Source organism: Bicyclus anynana, chromosome 18 (assembly GCF_947172395.1).
Source record: "Bicyclus anynana chromosome 18, ilBicAnyn1.1, whole genome shotgun sequence".
NCBI lineage: Eukaryota > Metazoa > Arthropoda > Insecta > Lepidoptera > Nymphalidae > Bicyclus > Bicyclus anynana.
Window position 1 is genome coordinate 3,054,005 of NC_069100.1, and position 21,199 is coordinate 3,075,203.

The 21,199-nt window shown below is 36.5% G+C and overlaps 2 protein-coding genes across 2 annotated transcripts; both read right to left on the minus strand.

Moving 5' to 3' along the window:
* Positions 1 to 928: 928 nt before the first annotated feature.
* LOC112051199 (uncharacterized) lies at positions 929 to 11,593 on the minus strand. The gene is made up of 10 exons (XM_024089735.2): positions 11,284 to 11,593; positions 9,471 to 9,680; positions 8,458 to 8,541; positions 7,950 to 8,060; positions 7,286 to 7,493; positions 6,280 to 6,344; positions 4,859 to 4,972; positions 4,283 to 4,345; positions 2,148 to 2,313; positions 929 to 2,046 (listed from the first exon to the last, which is right to left on the minus strand). The coding sequence occupies exons 1-10, from the start codon at positions 11,317 to 11,319 to the stop codon at positions 1,814 to 1,816; spliced, it is 1,290 nt and encodes a 429-aa protein (XP_023945503.2). The 5' UTR covers positions 11,320 to 11,593; the 3' UTR covers positions 929 to 1,813.
* A 778-nt stretch (positions 11,594 to 12,371) lies between these two features.
* Positions 12,372 to 21,023, minus strand: LOC112051201 (rRNA 2'-O-methyltransferase fibrillarin). The gene is made up of 8 exons (XM_024089738.2): positions 20,864 to 21,023; positions 19,164 to 19,340; positions 18,636 to 18,711; positions 17,953 to 18,055; positions 17,454 to 17,624; positions 16,281 to 16,402; positions 15,430 to 15,553; positions 12,372 to 15,059 (listed from the first exon to the last, which is right to left on the minus strand). Exons 1-8 carry the CDS (start codon positions 20,874 to 20,876, stop codon positions 14,892 to 14,894), a joined length of 954 nt encoding a protein of 317 aa, XP_023945506.1. The 5' UTR covers positions 20,877 to 21,023; the 3' UTR covers positions 12,372 to 14,891.
* Between the last annotated feature and the right edge of the window lie 176 nt (positions 21,024 to 21,199).

Consider the following 21,199-nt stretch of genomic DNA (forward strand, 5'->3'; position numbering starts at 1 on the left):
ACCTAAATTGAAAATTAACAATCTAACGCGTTTATAAAAAAAAATGTTTATATAGAATAAAATCGTTGTAACCGTTTTCGTCGTGAAAAAAACTCCATAGGTATGGATAATTAATACCGGTTTATGTAGTTAATTACATAAAAATAGGTCAACAAGTTCTAATTTACTTGTAGATTAAATAACGTTTTATTTGTAAGTATTTTTAAATTTATTATTATAACATTTGTAACAAACAATACCTTAAAAAAAATAATCGATTCTTCGAACAGCAAAACATCGATCAAGTATTCGAATATTCTGTGTAACGAATCGAAGCACTGTGTAAAAATTACACATGCGTGCGAAGTAAAATAACGTGATGTTAAATTAAATCTTTTCGATGTTTGAATTTATTTACCTCGTCCCCATAAGTAAAAGCTGGGTCAAGCTTTGCTTTGACTTAAGACGCTTCTTCCCTACCCCTACACTTCACTACTCCATACCTCCACACGACCATAATAAAAACAAGAACTCTATAAAAACCATCGTCGTACTTCAAAGAGTATTGACTACAATCTCGCCTGATGGTAGGTGATGATGCAATTTAAGATGGAAGCGGGTTAACTTGTTAGGAAGATGATTTACACCCTTTTCAGTTTCTACACGGGATTCTACCGGAACGCTAAATCGCTTGGCGGTACATCCTTGCCGGTAGGGTGGTAACTAGCCACGGCCGAAGCCTCCCAACAGCCAGACTTGGACCAATTAAGAAAATCTCAATCGGCCCAACCGGGGATCGAACCCAGGACCTTCGTCTTGTACATCCATCGCGCCACGCCACATGCGCTACGGAGGCCGCCAAAATTAGCGTTTAGCGACACGTTTATTAAATAAAGCTTGTATATTATAGCACAAAACAAATCAAATGGGTTAATAAATAAAACGAATATTATAGTTTTATTACTTTATTTATTCTTAATAACTATGTAATTAGTATAAAAACCATACAATTTATTTTTTCGTTTTTGAGTCAAAATAGTAAAACAGAATGGAATTTGATTTGTTCTAGTAATTTTTAACGTTTGTTGCTATACTACTAGCGAACGTCGCGACTTCCTACGCCCTTCATCATTCGGCTCGCAACCCATATTCGGCTCACTTTTGAACACGGGTCTCCTCTCAGAATGAGAGGAGTTAGGTCAATAGTCCACCACACTGGCCCAATGCGCATTGGCATGCTTCACACACGTAGAAAATTGAGAAAATTCTCAAGTATGCAGGTTTCCTCACGATGTTTTCCATTACCGTTTGAGACACTTGATATTTAATTTCTTGTATTGCACATAACTGAAAAGTTGAAGGTGCATGACCCGGACCGGATTTGTAATTTGAACTACGCCCTCCGAATCGAAGGTCGAGGTCATATCCACTAGGCTATCGCGGCTCGATATTTACTACTGCCAAATTTTAGAAGAAGAAGAAGAAATACTTTATTGCACACAAAAATACAATTATAAATTGAAACATTAAAAACATAAATATTTTTTATTTAGTTGTATATCCAAAAATTAAAAGCCTCAATAGCTCAGTATTAAAGTGTTCGGACCCCGAGAGGTAGTTTTTCGAACCCCGCCCCCTGGCCTGTTGTCGTACCTAGGTCGTAAAATACCCTAAATCTCTATCTAGGACCAAAACTGGGTCACTGTGTATTCAATAGGATTACTGTGTATTGAGCAACATGACATCTCACATTTTTATATTACGCCATCTAACGGAATTATCAGAGGTAAGACCAAGTTCTTCAATGGTGTAATTTAGTAATATCTAATCTAGTCTACCAGTCTTCTGACCACTCCATGTTCTCTGTCTCCCCGTGTTCCTGTACATCGGAATGCTCTGCATCATCAGCGATCTTCTCGTCGTCGGACACCACGTCACCGACCTCCTCGTCACCGGACACCACGTTACCGACCTCGTCATCGCTCTGTCTCAATGAGCTGTGTGTCATGACTCGCTTTATCTTGTATAAGTGCGACTTGACTGGTCTTATCACCAGTTTTGCGTTCTCTGTAAAAAATAATTATATTTTTTTTTTATTGTATATCATATTCATAAAGTACATACATCAAGTACATACATGTACTCGGAGCGGATCATATGAAGGTTACCTATGTTCTGCCCGTCGGATTTCAGCAGCTGCAAATACGTCATCCACGGCACCTTTAGCGAGATGTGGTTGTACATATGCTCGGAGCGGATAGTGGACACGGTTCGGAACTGCTGGGTGAACGGCAGCATGGCCGTCTTGTTGGGCAGGTACGGCTCGCCGTATACCTGGACGTATACACAGACACACAAGTTATTATAAACAAATGTGAATCAGCAATTTTCACGAATATTGTTTGCATGTTGATCTCATCTCAGTAGACCTAACATGCATAGAGGAATTAGACATGGAGATGCATCGCACCCAAATTCACCAAAAATTATCTATAATATTATATTATCTATAATAATTAAAAATTATAAAAAAAATTATCTGTCGTTTTTTGAAGGGAACTAAGCGACGATGTTAAACTCACACATCGACAATATTTAACTCCAATAAGTAGATATGTCTTGTGTGTTTACACATGTTATGTGCTTACACTACTATAAATTTGAAACGCAATACACACGCATGAGTAAATTTTACACGGACAAATGTCACCCAAGACCAGCGCAACCAGAGATGTCTTCCATCTTAGGCCACTTCTACACTTACCACTAGGCGAGATCGTGGTGAAGCGCAAGTTTACTCCATATAAAAAAATAATAACATAAAAAACATGACTTTAAAAAACATTAACATATTACGTACAAAAAATATGATTTTGAAAATATTTACTATGTAAAGTAAATATTTTCAAAATCATTAGTTCAATCAAAGTTAAAGTCCGGTACTAATATTTTTAAAAACATTAATATAACCACAATCACTTAATCTATACAATATACACATAATAAACCAAAGTCCTGAGCCGCGTCCGTCTGTCTGTTTGCAATAAACTCAAAGACTACTCAACAGATTTTCTTGCAGCTTTCATCATTTATTTTCCCTAAATATGGGGAGCCCTCATTTCTTGGTAGCATTCAGCGACATGAGCGATAGATCGGAAACTATTGTAGTTTTTATTTTTACTTTTTAGGTTTTATACTCCGGTTCGCATATAACTAAAATTGATTCCTGTTAAAGTAATATTGAAAAGATGAATTTTAAAATAAAAATGGTTTTTACGCATGACCGATTGATACATAGCCGGGCATTCGGCCTCCTTTCTCGCGAGTAAATAAATTAAAAACCGCGTATCTGGAAATATGAAAGTGTAATTAATTAAACAAATAAAAAAACCCGACTGCATAAAGTCTAAAAAAACTGAAAAGAAATAAAACAAGCTCAGTCTAGAAGTGTAGAAAGCAATTAGAAAACAGTCAACACAGTTTAGTTACGATAGATGGTTAATTTCGGATTTATTTATTACGTTTATTACAAAGTACGATAATTTATACGTCCAACCTAGGTTAAGCAAATATTCAAAAAATTCTACGGAACGCTCGGTGGGCGAACCCGACTCGCACTCAGCCGTTTTTATAATCAATATATTTAATTTAGTCTATTTTATAACTTCACTTCACAAGTATTTTGTATAGACAACTAATAAATAACGTTTTTCTAATTGTAGTTTTTTTTAAACATGGACATGATATACCATTTTAGAATCCTCACAAAAAGCTCTTGAATTTGATACCCATATTGCAATATTAGAGAAAAAAAAAAAAATCCACCTCGAGTCTATAGCGTCTCACAGTCGTCTTGTTATTTATTTTTAATTTCAACTATCTAAGAACACTTGGGTAATTGAGACAAATCTAACGATATCCTAATTACGTAAATCCGTTCAGTGGTTTGAAAGATATGTGGTAATAAAGAATATTACATACATACATACATACAAGATACGCGCGAAAAACATAACCCTTCTTGCAGTCGGGTAAAAAGACAGTAGAAATTAAAGACAAAAACCATAAAGTATTAAAGTTCGCCTGCTCAGAGATTGCGTTTCTGACAGGTCGTGATCGTAACTTTGAACTGGCGTACAAGCTCGTTAAACTGAGCAGTTTCAACGTTATGCCAACTGTTTGTCTTTGTAGTGATGAGACAAAAAACGAGGCAATTGTAATTGAATATATTTGTCCAATACGACCTGTAAGAACCGCAATCTCTGAGCGGCCGGACCTTAGTTTTACCAGAAACGATACTAACCTTTACAACATAATAACTTTCTCTTGCGGGCAGAATGTGATTTATGATAACTTGCCTCACATACTGCAATACAAAAATTCACACTTCATTATTAGGTACATATTAGACTAGCGGACGCCCCGGTTTCACTTGCGTAGTTTGTGTTCCCGTGGTAATATGGAAATAAAATATAGTCTAAATTAGCTAACTATATAAGCTTATCTGCCAGGGAAAGTTCTGTCTAATATACTCCAAACACAGAGATTAAAATATAATTCAATTAATCTTATATTTATTAGTCTGGGATCCGTAGAACATTTTTTACAACTGATTACTAGCAAGTTACTTTTTCGTAACTTAGCCCGCTTCCATCTTAGAATGCATCATCACTTACCATCAGGTGAGACTGTAGTCAAGAGCTAACTTGTAAAAAATTAAAAAAAAAAAACAAAAAGTAAAAATTTAAAAATTCCTTGTCAAACTAAATTGTCAAAATTGTCAAATTCTGTGGTCTATCATAGATTTGTATTAAGTTCTTAGGGTAGGCAGTGCTTATTTACATCTATGAAGTGTACGCCACTGGGCTTTATAACTCACCCCGGATATGTGCGGCGCCATTTTCTTCAAATGTTTTCTGACTGTCATTTTAGCGACTCCCTCGGGACTGGAGTCTCCATCGTTCACCGTCAAGCCCTTCACGTGTTGGTTTAACTACAACAAGTGAACAACTCTAATTATGATCACCATCATGATCATTATGATCATCACCAGAGTATTATTGTTAGCGCATTGCAGAACAGAGGCCTTTCACCTTAAACAATGGGGATGATGACTAGGTTTGAATATATTAATTTTTATGATACATTCTGGTAAATAGGGTCATTGTTAACTAATTTATATATAAAAAGCAATGATTGTCTGGATATTTGCAAAATAAATGAGATTATAAAATTTTAAAATCTATTAAAAATCTTTTATCGTAATTAGATGAAAATTCATACAGTTTTAGCTTCCTTACATTAAATGTGACATTTTTTTAATATATGAACTATAAACATAAACGCACAAATAACAAAGATATTAGTAATTTTGTTTGTACGCTCATACAAATCTAACGATCATTACATTGCCTACGACGTCATTAGTTCGTGCCATTTTGTATGGGGCGTTTTTCAGGGATCCGCGGCAGCGCTGCAAATCTGGTTATATTAATGTTTTTAGGTTTTGAAGTCGGTTGTATTTTTTTTATTAAATTTTTTATTATTTTTCCATTTATAGTGTAAAATTTCATCTCAAACAAATACATCAGACCCCTAATGACAGTCACAACCCATCTTGGTACAAAATTCTCAGCAATACAAATTAATCAAGCCCAAGCACAAGGTAGCTACCGTAAACCGTTCAGGGGTTCCCTTAATTGACCTTGGTCTTCATCATCAGACCCCTAATTACAGACACAACTCATCTAGGTAGAAAGTTCTCAGCAATACGAATTAATCAAGGCCAAACACAAGGTAGTTACTGTAAACTGTTAAGGAGTTCCCTTAATTGTCCTTGGTCTTCATCACCAAACCCCTAAATGACAGTCACAACCTATCTATGTGGAAAGTTCTCATTAATACAAATTAATCAAGCCCAAACACAAGGTAACTGCTGTAAATCGCCGAGGAGTTCCCTCGTCTGTTTTATGGCTCCATCATCAGATCGATTTTAAACCTTCATAAAATTGTAGTGCTTAAAAGCACTAAGTGGAAAAGTTTACGAACACACTAGACACCCATATAATTTTAGAAAGTTCCCCTCAATTTCTCCAGGATTCCATCATCAGACCTTGACATGATGGCAATGGGACCAAATGGGGACTATACCGTTTCAAACAAAAAAATAATTTTTGAAATCGGTCCAGGCGTCTTTGAGTAATCGGTGTACATACATAAAAAAAAAAAAAAAAATACCAACCGAATTGAGAACCTCCTCTTTTTTGAAGTCGGTTAAAAATGGATAATATAAATACATACCAGCTTAGATATCCAGTTGATGTTTAAATTGCACGCCTGCTGCGTATGTTCAAATGAAAATCCCACTGCAACAAGTTTATTATAGATATAACTGGACGAACAGACAGACGTGCATGAATAACGACATTGTAAAGTGCCTGAAGACAAAAGTCTTCGAACAGTGCGTGTTGCCAGTGATGACCTATAGTTCCGAGACTTGGTCGCTAACTATGGGCCTCATAAGAAATGCTATGTTAGGAGTATCTCTGCGTGATCGAATCAGAAATGAGGAGATCCGCAGAATAACCAAAGTCACCGACATAGCTCAACGTGTCGCGAAGCTGAAGTGGCAATGGGCACATAGGTACCAAGGTGCTGGAATGGCGACCCCGCACCGGAAAGCGCAGTGTTGGTCGACCCCCCACTAGGTGGACCGAGGATATCAAGCGGGTTGCAAGGAGCCGCTGGATGCTGGCGGCTCAAGATCGATATGCTTGGAGGTCCATGCAAGAAGTGGACGTCTATCGGCTGATAAGGTAAGGTAAGCCAGAACAACACGTGCGGAGGAGGGCAGTGTTGATTAATTGTCAAGGAATTCCTTAACCCTACATCCTGTAGTTGCAAGTTCAGCCCCCCTAGGTCACGTGATCAAGATCTGTCATTCCCGTACATTTTTCTAGTTTTCGAAGCGTTAGCGATCGTAGAAAAAGAAACTTGGCTAGGGGGGCAGAACTCTGCTCGGCGTTGATCTCTCTACCACGAGATGAGAGGTAATGGACCCGGCACCTGCACGATGAATCCATGAAATGCTAAGATATTCGTCTCTCTCTGATCCTGTGGGCTGTTACAATTTTCTTATCTATATATCTTTTTTTTTATAAATATGACCAATATTCCCATTCCCCTCAAACTAGTCAGGAAAGACTGTATTAGGAGTGGGTACAATAGACCAACGGTGATGAATCTGACCGCTCTTACCGTTGAGCTATTGAGGCTCTAGGCTGATAGGCTGATATTGATGACTCACGGAACTCATCAATTGCCACTGCACACAATTCATTCTCGTCGATGTCCAGTCGCGGCGCGCCCTGCGCGTCCTGTATGTCGTGCAGGGTCGACTGGATGAACTGGAAGTCCGTGTAGTGCGGATACCTCCTGCGGTAGAAGCTGGTCAACTTGAAGCAGGTATCCACCGGTGATTCTTGGTGTACCTCGCAGATGCGATCGTATATAGTCTGGAATACAGACGATGTGTGTTTTAGTGTTCATGTTTGTTGGTTTGAAAGCAAAAATTTGTAAAATGTAATCAACAATCTCATTTAATCTGGTGCTATTCGGAAAAAACCGTAAAAAACTGCTTATAGTTTCATTTCAGAAATGACAAAAGTTAAAAAAAACAATTTCTATTTTTCCAGGTGAATGCATTTAAAACATTGAATTGAACATTTATGCATTGAAAACATCATACTCGTACATAGGTTAAGACCCTGTCTTTAAGACAGTGTCATATTTACCTATTTATGCAAGCATTTTTGTTTCTTTTATGAGAATTACCCTTCATGCAACTCTACCAATGAGTGCTAACCTGTGCCATATTGTCCAGTATGTAGTTTATACAAATGAGTGCTAAGTGCTAACCTGTGCCATTTTCTCCAGTATGTAGTTTATACAAATCAGTGCTAAGTGCTAACCTGTGCCATTTTCTCCAGCAGTTTGTGCCCAGTGGACTCGCTTAGATCGAAGAGCCCAGTGAACTTTGTCTGCAACTCTATTAAAAAGCAATCCATTGAGACTTTGCGGATCTGGAAATATTGAATAGATGCATATATTACTTTGCAAACTTGATTGACGGCTAATATGACGATGAATCATCATCATCATCATATGAGCCGATGGACGTCCATTCCAGGACATATATGGCTTTTGTAGGGACCAAACATCACGATCTTGAGCCACCTGCATCTAGCATCCAGCTAATCCCTGCGTTTACTAGTGCGCGGTCACCATTCCAGCACCTTGGGACCCCAACATCCATTCCCAATTCTGGGCTCAAATTTTTAACTGAGAATTTCTCAGCAGAATAAAAATCTCAGTATTATTATACTTATAAAAATACCTGATTTGGAATGTCGTGATTCAATTCCACTGAGACCATTGAGATAGTTGCCAATAAGATTGAATAGTTTTAATTAAAATTACCTGATCATCAGTAAAGATGGCCGGAATTTTACAATTACGTCTTAATTTCGTCGGAATTGACACTGGTTTGTTTGATATAGCATTCTGTAAACAAGTAATTGATATGTTAATATTGAAATTTTATAAAATCATCACTCCCATTGCAGGCAACATTTTGAGTGGCCAAGCTACTGGTGGTTAGGGCTCCGAAGTGAGGAAACTTCTAACAATAAGTGCTGTCGCAAGGGCAAGGGTGTAGCTAACACCATTTCAGCATCTCAATGATACAGGGACCCCAGGCCCCAGGCCCCAGTTATAGAGAACCATAAAGTGTGATTAAAAACTGAAATTGTTTTCAGCTATAGATTAGGTATTTAATATAGTAGTTTGCTGAAAAAAAGGCAGATAAAGTGTGTATTTGAATTGTTTGGCTAGCTCAATTTCTAGGAGGAAGTGATGACTTTTAATCAATATTTCTTTTCTTAGATATATTTACCCTTCTTAAGCGCCCCCAACTAATTTTCAAATGGGGCTACACCAAGGCTTGCTACGCCACTGTCTAAACGTGGTACCACCTTCTGTATCCGACCCTTGACCTTTTATAGGGTGTTGGTCAAAGCTTTCAACATCAATCACCTGAATCCGCTAGTTATGTATGTAACTATGTAGATCATTTATTCAGAGGCATAATTATCTGCTCTCTCTCTCTGCTAGTAATATTATAAAAAGGTAACATTTGTGGTATTGTAGGTAATCTCTGGATCTACTGAATCACTCAATCTTAGTGGTGATACTCACAAATAATGTGGCTTTCTGGTAGGCTATATTTTATCCCAGTATTTTCATGGGAATATGCGGGTGAAACCGTGCAGTGAAGACTAAAGTGTTTTTCAGATAGCATGGGTACGGTGACAGTTGCCTGTATGACGTTGATAATATGTACTATCACCGTGAATCATGGCAAACTTTCAAGAGTAAAACGACCTGTCATCCGCACCATCCTACATGAAACATACTGTAGTGTAGATACATACCTGAGGCACTTCTTTAGGTATGAAAGCACTTAGTTTTACTTTTTTATACACTTTATTGTTCAGTCTCTCTATAACTTCATGGACCTTGGGGTTTTTACCAAGCAGCTCTAAATACACTAATTTTCCTTTTGGTACATTCTTGAAATTCAATGCCTGAAACTGTTCTTTAATTGTTGGTGCCAATTTGCTGACTAATTGCTTCAAATTTATCTGTAAAGAATTTTAACTAATGTAAATGTTTTCTGTGAACGCATAAGTGACTTGGTGTTCATTTACAAGAGCAGCAAATGCTACCGACGACTGCAGTCGAATGCAGTAGACTACGACGCCGAGACGTCAGTCAACAGCAATTGACTGCAGTAGACTGCAGACGCCGAGACGTCAGTCAACGGCAGTTGACTGCAGTATAGAGCAGACGCCGAGACGTCAGTCAACGGCAGTCTCGGCGGCAGTCAACGGCTACCGACTGCAGTCAGCGTCGCAGAAAAGTTAGAGGTGCATGCCCTGGGCCGGATTCAAACCTACGCCCTCCGGAATCGGAGGCAGAGGTCATATCCACTGGGCTATTATTTAAATAATATGTTTGTTTGTTAATAAACATTCCACATTCAGTTTGGCTTTAGCCACTTCATTTACGGCTTTGACCGGTTGAATCCTTAACTGCTTTTGTGTGTGACTATCGCACCCCAGGCATGACGTTCAGACGTATGGTCACTCCCATTTGTTTTACAATTTAAGGAAGAAGCCTGGAACGGTTGCCGAGTAAAATGTTAGCTTGGTTTAGAGCTATATAGCAAGACATTATATCATATAATTATTTCACCATCTACTTAATTTAACTTTAGTTTGGAAAGTCAGAGACTCAAATAAAAAGCTAAGTATTGATATATGATATTGTTATAAGTATGAAGTTTATTAATGATAACTAAAATTAAATCATCATCATCTCCTTACCCTTATCCCACTTAAGTGGGGTCGGAAAAATATGTCAATCTTTTCCATTTGTTTCTATTACTCGTCAACTCATCATCCACTCCTTTTACACACATGTCCTCTTTCACACAATCCAACCATCTCTTCTTTGGCCTTCCTCTCCTCTTATGACCTTCCACTTGCACATTCAACATTTTTCTACTAATATGACTTTCCTCTCTACGCATTACATGTCCATACCAAGCTAACGTTCTACTCCTCAATTTTTCTGTCACTGGCGCCACCTTTAGACTTCCTCTTATATACTCATTCCTTATTTTATCTATTCTTGTCACACCACACATCCATCTCAACATATGCATTTCGTTCACATGCATTCGTTTACTATCCATCCCTTTCACCGCCCAACATTCTGATCCATACAGCACGACAGGTCTTACAACCGTTTTGTATATTTTACCCTTAAGTCTAAGAGGCATTTGCGGGTCACATAGTACACCTGAGACCTGTCACCATGATAACTAAAATTAAATACTGAAATTAAATTAGTTATAAATGGAATTGGACAATTTGGCATCTGTGCAACGACCTTAGCACAGCCCAAGTTTCCACCGAATAGACCACATCCTTAAGCTGCGGCAGGTTATACAGAAGACTTATATTCTATTTGTTAATATCTAGAATAACTTAACACTGGAAGATAGAGGAGGTTAATGAGCAAAATAGGATATTACTTTAAATCATGGATAATTAATGGTTCCCGCTAGATTCAAGAACGAAGTCGCGGGAGACCGCTTGTCAGTCAGTAAAACAACTGCTTTAGAATGGCACAAACACAATAGACTAGTATGTAGCTGACCACTAAGATTAATTTACTTACCGTAACATTAAAGGGTCCAATAGCTATGATAACCATTTTAAAAAACTATTACTGACAATTGAATTATATACTCTCAAATCCTAACCGGTGTATGACATTAAATTGTTTGTAATAACAACAGTAAAACTAAATAGGAGTACTGTTTACATTTATCGAATATGATAACTTTATTTAATTACTTAGCATTGGCATAATTTGTTAAAAATATAAATTGATAATTCAATATGTTGGTCCAAGTTCCAAAATTCAATTCAATGTTTTTAAATTTTAATTTTGACACATTTTTGGACTACATAAACATAAAAATATGACATTGACAAGTGTAGTGACCACTTGACACCACAGACCACAAATGAAGCTTGACACAGACAAAAATTTAAAAATTTGTATTGCTAAATATTGCCAATGCCTATTTTCATAGCTCCCCAAAAATCAAAGCATATCTCCAAGCAAAGCAAAGTTGAGGAAAGTAAATTCCAATTCTCCTCATGTAGAAGATTAAGAAAAAAATAAATAGTAGTAGTAATGCAGTTTTCATTGATATTTTTAGGGATTCCGCCATTTTATCTTTGTATTTATTTACATCATAATTATCCTGATTTTATTGAGTATTTGTTAATATCTGAAGTCGTTAACAGTTGGGGCATTATATGCAGAAGTTAAAAAATCCACAAGAACGGTTGAAAATTGTGTTCGAATTCCCCGCAATTTGGAAAATTTGCCAAAAACTGGCAGCACTGGGTAAAAAATGGTTGACTTTTTTCTAGGTTCGCGATTTTTTTTCTGCTTTCTTGTCTATGGAAAGGAGAGCACCAAGCTCGCTAGATCTCAGACGAATTATAGAGGGACATGCCTCGCTAGACGCTATCCCTTTTGATAAAGCGCGGGAGCCATCTCGTGTATACTATAATATACTGTGACTCAGGTAAGCACCTATGTACAAATTGTACTAAATGTAAAATTCCTACTCAAATACAGGTTTAAATGAAATCCTTTATGGTAGGCTCTGCATTTCTACTACTATGAATTATTACAGTAATAAATATAGCCAATGGCCGCGAGTCTGTGAGAAAAATAAAAGTCAAAAGCTCATTCGCACCATCTTTATTTCTTAAAACTATAAACATACATCATCTTACATCTCCAGACAACTTACACGCCACTTAACATAAAAACAATCTATACTTATCACGGGAGGTAAACTCACATTTAAAGGCTGTATATTTTTCATGTTTATGCATATGAAACTTCATTTCGAATTCAATAGTGATGAGTTAAACAATGCACGACCGTTATTAACCGAGGCGAGGATCATGTAAAGGCATTTATGGCCTAAGGACGCAGGCTGTATTAAATAGCGAATTTAACGAAGGCTGAATATTAAAATATTGGTTATGGTATAGATATTTTTTTTCACTGCCCTTATCCCAGATCTTTCATATTCATGTAGTAGAATCAATTATTATATGTACTAATACTAAACATTGTAAAGAATGATTTTAAAACAGCAACTTTACGTCAGCCACTGACGATCAAGTAATCGCTCACATGCCTGCACAGCGCTAAAGGCTTGACAGCCGATAAAACAAATCGTGCGTTGGTTGTGATGTGCATGACATCATGCCGATCGCGAGCAACAAACGATGCTGCGCTGCAGGCATGTGAGATCGCTTGATCGTCAGTAGAGTTTATTGCCAGCTCCTAAGCAAAACCTGCCTTCCGAACCGGTGTTAGTCAATACAAATAGTCAAATTTTACCTTTCGAAAGTGCTTGTAAATAAAGCCTACTTGAAATATGTATATGAATTTCGTTTTTGATAGAATCTCAATAAAAAATCGATTTAAAGACGATGGCTCCGTTAATAACGGTCGCGCTGTTGACACCTATGTCAAGAGTTTGAAAATGAGTTTTAGAGTTTAATCGGAGTTTTAAACAGTTAAGTCGCGCCACGGTTTATGAGCACTCGCAAAAGTTAACACGTTCGCTGCAGCATTGAATTTTCTGTACTTTCCCCCGGTGCGGAACGAGCTTTTTTGACCTCGTACTTAAACTTTCTGTGGTGAGGAACGAGGTGTATCGACCTCGTAAAACTTTACGAGGTCAATTGACCTAGTTCCGCAGCGAACGTGTTAAAGGGAGCAAGTAAGTCAGTTTGTAGGCAATCTCCTCTACCCCCGATAAGCACTCGAAAATCGGCACACGACAGTAAATCTGCTAAACATTTTAGTAGTTTACAAATACTATTAACTCTGGAATATAAAAATATAGTCAACTGTACAATCCTTAGCATGAGATTTGGACAAACAATACATAAAATATTCAAAGTAGAGCTAGTTCTATATTAGAACGAGTATCCAAAGCTGCTCTTAATAGGATCATATCAAATGTGGCGGCAGAGAGAACAACACGAGCAGAGAACGGGGAGTGTTGATTGATCATCAAGAAATTCCTTTACCCTACATCCTGTAGTCACAAGTCCAGGACTCAGCTCAGAGTTTTCCTCTCTACCACGCGATGGACCCGGCACATGCACGGTGAATCCATGGAATGCTAAGATATTCGTCTCGATTTACAATGTTTGCCCTAGGTAAATTTTCTTTCTTACCTACCTTATACTATATCAAACTTATATTTTTAGGTATATTAATAACCTCTTAAACGAAAATAGGTTGGGAGGTAGCTAGCTACCTAACTATACCTACCATAATAATATTACAACCCTAACATAAACAAGAAAATCAATGTAATTATTCGGTAGATATTATTAATTAAGTACGTACTTAAAATATTTTTTTTATTACCTTTCTAAAAAGGTTTTCCTTTGGAAGTTTGAAAAACGCGAGTCTCTGATCCTTATTATTACTTAGGCAGACAAATAAATGCACAAAAATATTTTTTTCCCATTATTTTTTTTTTTTGGTTAATAATATTACGAACGACGAACGATAACGAACGGTCGCGGAGCGTGTGCAAAAGCGTCCGATCCGAGCGGCGACACTCGCCTGTTTAAGTCACCCTCAGGGTACCGCGACCATGTACCATGCACGATTGCGCTAAAACACGGAGTGCGCCAGGCCTGGCGAAACTAAGGTTTGTTGTCGACTACAGAACCTTTAAAAATAATATGAGTATTCTAACTGTTTAATAACCAGATTTATTTATTTAGTCTTTATACAGGTTGCTCGGGAGTATTTTCCATAACTCTGGGGTAAGATACTTTACCAAAAATAATTTAAAAACGTTCAAGGAATATGTATTCTAAAATTAATATTTTCAAGGTAAATAGATCTTAAATGTGTCCCTTATACGCATCCTTATAATTATGACTTAGCTAAGTTACACGTATTTTAAACTGCAAGGATAGATAAAGGCGTGTGTTACATGGATAGTCAGGAATTATTTGAATTACTTTGTATGAAAACATAAAAAGTTTTTATTTTTTAGTTAAAAAAAATTGAAGTTATGGGCATCTCTCGAGCATCCTGTATTTTTTTGTCTCAAAACAAATTATGTCTATGCAAATCTCATACTAAGGTTTATTTTGCTTTAGTCAACACACTTTTGTTAGTTAGTTTTTTCAATATACCTATAATAATAAAAATTAGCACTACGTTTTCTTAGCCGGCGGTCTAAATATACCAACTACGACGGCGTGGTCGCGCTCGTAGGGTTCTAAGGTCAACTGTTCTTGGGGTTTCAGTTTGTCCGCTTGCAATTTCTTGACCTCAGAGGCGAATACTGCTTCAGGCTGTGCCGTTGAGTCTATACACGAGGCCTGTGGAATAAGGAACAGCTTTTGTTTACAATTGTAAATTATTGTGTTAATATACAAATTCTGCATACAAAACCTCAGTGACCTCAACCAAAAATTTTTCAACATGTTTTTGATTTAGTTTGGTTTTTATCATCATATTAATTATTTCCGATCCCGTGGGATTAAGGGGATATAATATAGCCTACAGCACTCTGGGATAGTGTAGCTTCCAAACAGTGAAAAATAAGCATAAGTTTATGCATTGGCAGCTCCATAACAGTTGTGGAATTACCTTTTTATGGAAGAATACACCCAAACCTTTGGATTTTTTACTCTTTGGGAGACAATATGCAGATATAACTAATTAAGAACTATTTATAAATAAAAATACCTTGATAGAGATAACAAAGTGTCCTCCATTCTTGAGAAAATGTTGTGCATTCAAACTGACTATTCTGGCTTGATCTGGTTGTGCGACGTCTGCAAATATTGTGTCCACCATACCAACTAACATTCTGTGAACAAGTTTGTATCGGTTTTTATGGTGCTCCTAACATATTATAGTAGCAAAACAAAGTATATGCGATCAGAGAGAGAGTTCAAATATTCAACATGAAAGATTTAGAACATAATATTTGTTCTCATCATAAAAACAACCTTGGAAAATATTAGGTGCTATTATTTTGTGTGTAATAAGAGACAAAATGGTACAATTTTGTACCAAATAAAGAACTGAAATTTTAGAAAACATACAGGGTGCTCGGGAGTATTTCCCATAACTTCAAGGTGTTGACGAGTCCACTTATAGGAGCCAAACTGCATAACTAGTATTTTTTTAAATAAAAATAAAATCTTTTTATGTTTTCATACAAAACACGTAAAACAATAAAACATTATTATAAAGATGCATTTTAAAATCTATATACAAAAGAATTAAAATCTATTTACTCTGAAGATATCCATTCGAGAACACATATTCCTTGAACATTTCGAATGAATTATTTTTAAAGAATGTAATCCTTGGGAAATACTCCTGAGCACCCTGTCTGGGCAAATGTTTTTACTAAAAATATCAGCATTAATGATTGGTAAAAAAAAGTTTAAGTTGAAATGTAAATTCTATTTATTACAAAAAATAATTTTGGTGTCACAACTATGTCTTGTTTATTTTACACAAAATGGAACAACTAATATACATATATTTTTTATGCTATATATTTTTTTGTATAAAAAAGTACTCACCTATATTTGAGTGGATGTCTTGCATCTTCTATAATGGGTATTATATTAGTTCTTTTCTTAGCTACATTTATTAGATCCCTTCCTGATCTATGTGAGAATTCTACAGCATACACTAGCCCTTCCTGAAAATATAAAGGGAATGTGTTTTACTATTTGGTCACATATGTAAGCTGTAGGTATGTGTGTTTGTATTTCATCAGAATAGTGGGTGGTGATAAGTTATAGTCTTCACAGATAGGTCTGTATTCACATTCATCATTTCAATTATTTGTACTTATCTCAAATCAAATCAAATCAAAAATCATTTATTTCAAGTAGGCTCAGTTTACAAGCACTGATTGATTGATTTTGATTTGATTTGATTTGATCTATAATGATATACATAATATATTTATAACTGCCAGGTTGGTTCAGCGGTTAGTTTGCCTATGTGGTTTTGGATATGGGCTACATTACACTAAAGCGATACTGGATGTTCACCGTTTACCAACAAACAAATTAAAAATGAGGGTATAATCGCTAGTCGTTTCACACCTAATAATAATTATAATTAACTTGTTCTTAAATTAAAGCCTCAATAGCTTAACCGAGAGGTGGTGGTTTGATCCCCACCCTTGTTTGTCTATTATCGTACCCACTCCTAGCACGTACTTTCGCGACTAATTGGAGGAGTTGGCCAAATTATAAAATATATGGCAAATATTCTTTTATTACAACAACAATTTACAATAGTTAATATATTTTGAATAACATTTAATAAAAAAAAACAATACATAATTTAAAATAATTAAGTTATGAAATGAAATGCGTTTCATTCCTTTCTTTCTAATTTGTTTGTTGGTAAGGGTCAAGTCGAGTAGGGCTCGGTATAATATTACTGAGTTTTTATCTTGAGAAATTTTTAGTTTCATTTCTCAGCCCAGAGTTGGGAAGTTGGTGGTATCTCCATGCCTCAGAGAGTATGTTAAGCTGTCAGCCTCAGTCACTATCATTAACATCTGATAATAAAATTAATGCCCACCAACCGTCATCGGGGCAGTGTGGCGATTATAAACCCCATATTTCCTCTCCATTAAACCCTGGAGTGGGCCTTTTAAAATTGGCTAATAATGATGAAGTAAAATATGATAAACACACATTTTAGAATATAAAAAACTTTTTTTAAACACTTACAGGTCCAACAATATCTGACACATGGCTGACGGTGGTTCCACTGGCGGCTCCAAGATACAACACCCTGGAGCCAGGCGGCATGTGAACAGCATCCACGCCCCCCATTATAGCTGCAGCCAATTTCGACCGGAATGGATTCCACACTCTGTATTCAATCTTCTCTCCTTCGTTCTGGAATGGGTGGTATTGGTTATTGGTTGTTTTTTTATAGCAGAGTTTAGAGTTAATAGGGGGTGTAATCAGAAGTGGGTGTGTGGATATAGTCTTCACGAATAGGTCAAGATTAGAGGGACCACAGTCATCATTTTATATTCATAGCATATTTCTTACTATTTTATATAACTTAAATTTGTTTTTTCTTAAATAACATTATGAATTTATGACCAAAATGAACAAATTGTCAAAGTTTGAAAGAATTTATTTTAATTTTTTTAGTGTTCCAAAAAACTAAGTAAGTTTTCCTAAAATTATTTCTACTATTACAAAAATATACACAAACCTCAACAGATATTCTTTTCTCTCCATAAACTTCTGAACCAGGAACCAAATTCTTTGTAACCAACGCATCTTCTTTGCCTCTTGCTATGAACACCCCTGCGTGTCTACAAAATATGACATCATTGTGAAAAATGTAAATGTTTTACAATTACTTATTTAAGAGAATCTATAATCAGTTAGAATAGTTGGCTTCAAGCATACACATTCAGAAGAACGAAAGTTATGTGTTTCACATCATCTTATGAAGATATTTCCATGAGAAGAATGTCTGAGATTGATCCACAAGTGTAGTGAGTGAGGGCTCCAGGCTATAAGTTATGTGTATAAAATTTAAAATAATCTACCACACTATATTCAAAACAAAGAAAAAGATATGGTATTCATCAAGTGGGCCATGTTGCAGGACCTAAAAATAAGGAATCAGTCCAGCACTGTGTTTCTCTGCAGTGCTGGACCGATTCCTTATTTATAGGTCCTTGTGAATGCCACTGCAGGGCTTAATTATGTGCACTTTAAAAAAGTGCACATAATTAAGTCAATTCGAAACTTGCCCAGGTCCACTAGTATAGTAATAGATAGGCAAATAGTCTATTATAACTTATTCCAATAGTCTATTATAAATTTAGAACTTGTGATAATATGAGCTAGCTTAACATGGTAATAGATAGTGAAATAATGTTTTACCTGTGTGGTTCAATTATAACTTGTTTTCCACCTTTGAAACCGCCTCTGCCGCCGCCGGCGCCACCTCGACCACGGCCTAGGCAAAACAATGCTTTTTGTATTGAGAGCATAATATGTTAAAACTAATTATACCAGAATATTATTTATCAGAAGTGGGTGTGTGGTAACATAGTCTTCATGAATAGGTCTAGATTAGAGGGACCATCAATCATCATTCAATTTCTAACTTTTTCTATTCACCGCCTCAAATCTTGTTCTAGTCGATAGTTCTATAGCTACTTGTATGTGTATACTGAGAGCCAACATCATGGGCATTGCTCTCCAAGGCATGTGCCACACAATAAACTTTCCAACTCCTGACTGAATTTACAAATTTATAGTATAGATTTTCAGTCTGGAGTCTTATACTCATATTTATAGAAGGAAAATCAAACCAGGACCGTAGGATTATCACGCTACATAGGCTAACCACTGGACAGACGAAAGCAGTTACTGGAAATCATAGATTAAAGCTGATTGTTAACAAACCTCCTCCGCCGCGACCACCGAAGCCCCGGCCTCCACCGCCGCCTCGCCTCTCAAACTTGCCGCCGCCGCCACCTCCTCCAAAGCCTCCTCTGCCACCTCGGCCTCCGCCGCCGCCGCGACCACCTCTGAAGCCTCCGCCACCTCGACCTCCGCCTCCACCTCGAGAATTATTGAACTCTGCAAATAAAAATTCGTGTTAATAAAATTTTTGTTAGATAAAATAATACAAAATCAATCAGAACTATAAACATATGTATTGCAAGTAGGGTTGCCTAGATGCTGAAATTAAAAGTCGGACAGTCCAGTCAGTTTGGCCCAACATTTGGGCAAAAAGGCCAAACAGCCTACATTATTGAGGATTTTATGTAAATAAGTATTAATATGTACAACAATTTTTTTAATGTAAAAATCAAGCATTCATTATTATTACCGTAAATTTTGTCTCCACAAACATTCATTGTTTGTGCGCTAAATGTAAATCCCAATAAAAGCCGGACAAGCCGGACACCATTTATTTTGTTCGGAAACCCAATAGAAAAGCCTAACTATGACCAGCTTTATCTGGACACCTGGCATCACTAGTTGCAAGAACGTTCCAGCAAAAGGTGTCACTTGGTGGCTTTTGATTTTCGCTTTGGCTTGGCTGTAAATGTCAAGTTATATTTCAGACGTCACAGATAGTGGTCAAGTCAAGACAGTTGGTCAAGAGTCTGTTTCCAAAATATTAAGGTGAAAAGGAGTTAAAAAAAAAACCTACAGGCCAAACCACTTTTCCAATACACTTATCCTCTTAAAATGAGCAAAATGGACGAGTTGCAAAATTTTACAACAAGCATGGATTAAACTTGTACCTATCTCAGAATTTAATACTTCTTTTATAAAAGATGGGCTTACAGTGCACTGCTATCCATGAGGCGTGATGGAAAGCACTGATGCAGTCTAAGTTAGAAAGTTTTAAACTTTATAATTTGGTTGAAAACTGTGCACTCTCTAAATTACATCTGATAAAAAACTGACAGACATCATGAATTACCAATGAAAAAATATATATCTCATAGAGGCACAATTAGAGCACATGAGATTTAAGTATAACCTCTTTCCCTTATGTACAGTCAGAACATAAGTGCTTCTTTCATTTACATATAGCAGAGGGACCACATGGCATGGCTTTTTATAAACCAGACTGCAGCAACCATAGAAATATGCTTATTTTAGTCCAGGCCATCATTTCATAATTAGCAGCCATAAAAACACATTATCTGTATGTAATCTATTGATTTAAAAATATAAAAATGGCAGATTAGTTAGTTGAGTGCGACCAAATTTTAGGTTACCGATAAAACCACAATAATTAATGCCACGATTTATGTATTTATACGATAGATTTTACGTACACAGACTACTTTACTACGAACATTGCTTACATTACACATTAAAGGTGTATTTTAAGTCGTTTCCATTAAAAAATGCAAACCCCACGCGTGGTCTCATCTTAACAACTTAACCTAAATTTGATAAAAATCGCTGTTCTAAGAGAAAACACTAAATGAAAAACTGATCATTTTGATGTTACAGAAAAATTAATTATAATAAAGTAAATAATACATAACAGAAACATTTAAATGATTAAGTGAATTGTGAAAACCACGCGGCTATAAGCACGCGTGTCTAAGTTAAATAAATTTATATTTTACACTCACCTGGTCTTCCCATGGTTCAAACAGACAAATTTTCAATTGAAAACAAAAAATACTAAAGTACACAAAGCTATCTAAATTTATAATTCTTAATTTTCATAAACGGGCAGCGCACATAGCGCCCGCGTCTTGTCGCCGCCACCGGAAATGAGGCCATTTTGAATTATGTGTCTTCTTTTCTGTGTAGCCAGTTTTTATTTTACGAACGAATGATATGGAAAATGTTGCCACTAGAATATTTGAATGTAAACGAACCGTAGAGGGAGTATCCCTCTACGTTACGGTACGAAACGAAATACGAACATTTGGGGACAGGGCAGTGCTCCCCTTCCACCACAG

Bases quoted from the DNA above. Each gene is read 5' to 3' on its own strand.
- LOC112051199 (XM_024089735.2), bottom strand. From the start codon at position 11,319: ATGGTTATCATAGCTATTGGACCCTTTAATGTTACG. The intron at 8,061-8,457 runs GTAATTTTAATT...CAATATTTCCAG, and splicing joins CCATCTTTACTGATGATCAG to ATCCGCAAAGTCTCAATGGA. The intron at 4,346-4,858 runs GTGAGTTATAAA...TTTGTATTGCAG, and splicing joins TGGCGCCGCACATATCCGGG to TATGTGAGGCAAGTTATCAT.
- LOC112051201 (XM_024089738.2), bottom strand. The intron at 18,712-19,163 runs GTTTGTTAACAA...TGTTTTGCCTAG, and splicing joins CGGTGGTCGCGGCGGAGGAG to GCCGTGGTCGAGGTGGCGCC. The intron at 18,056-18,635 runs GTAAAACATTAT...CATATTTTGTAG, and splicing joins GTTATAATTGAACCACACAG to ACACGCAGGGGTGTTCATAG.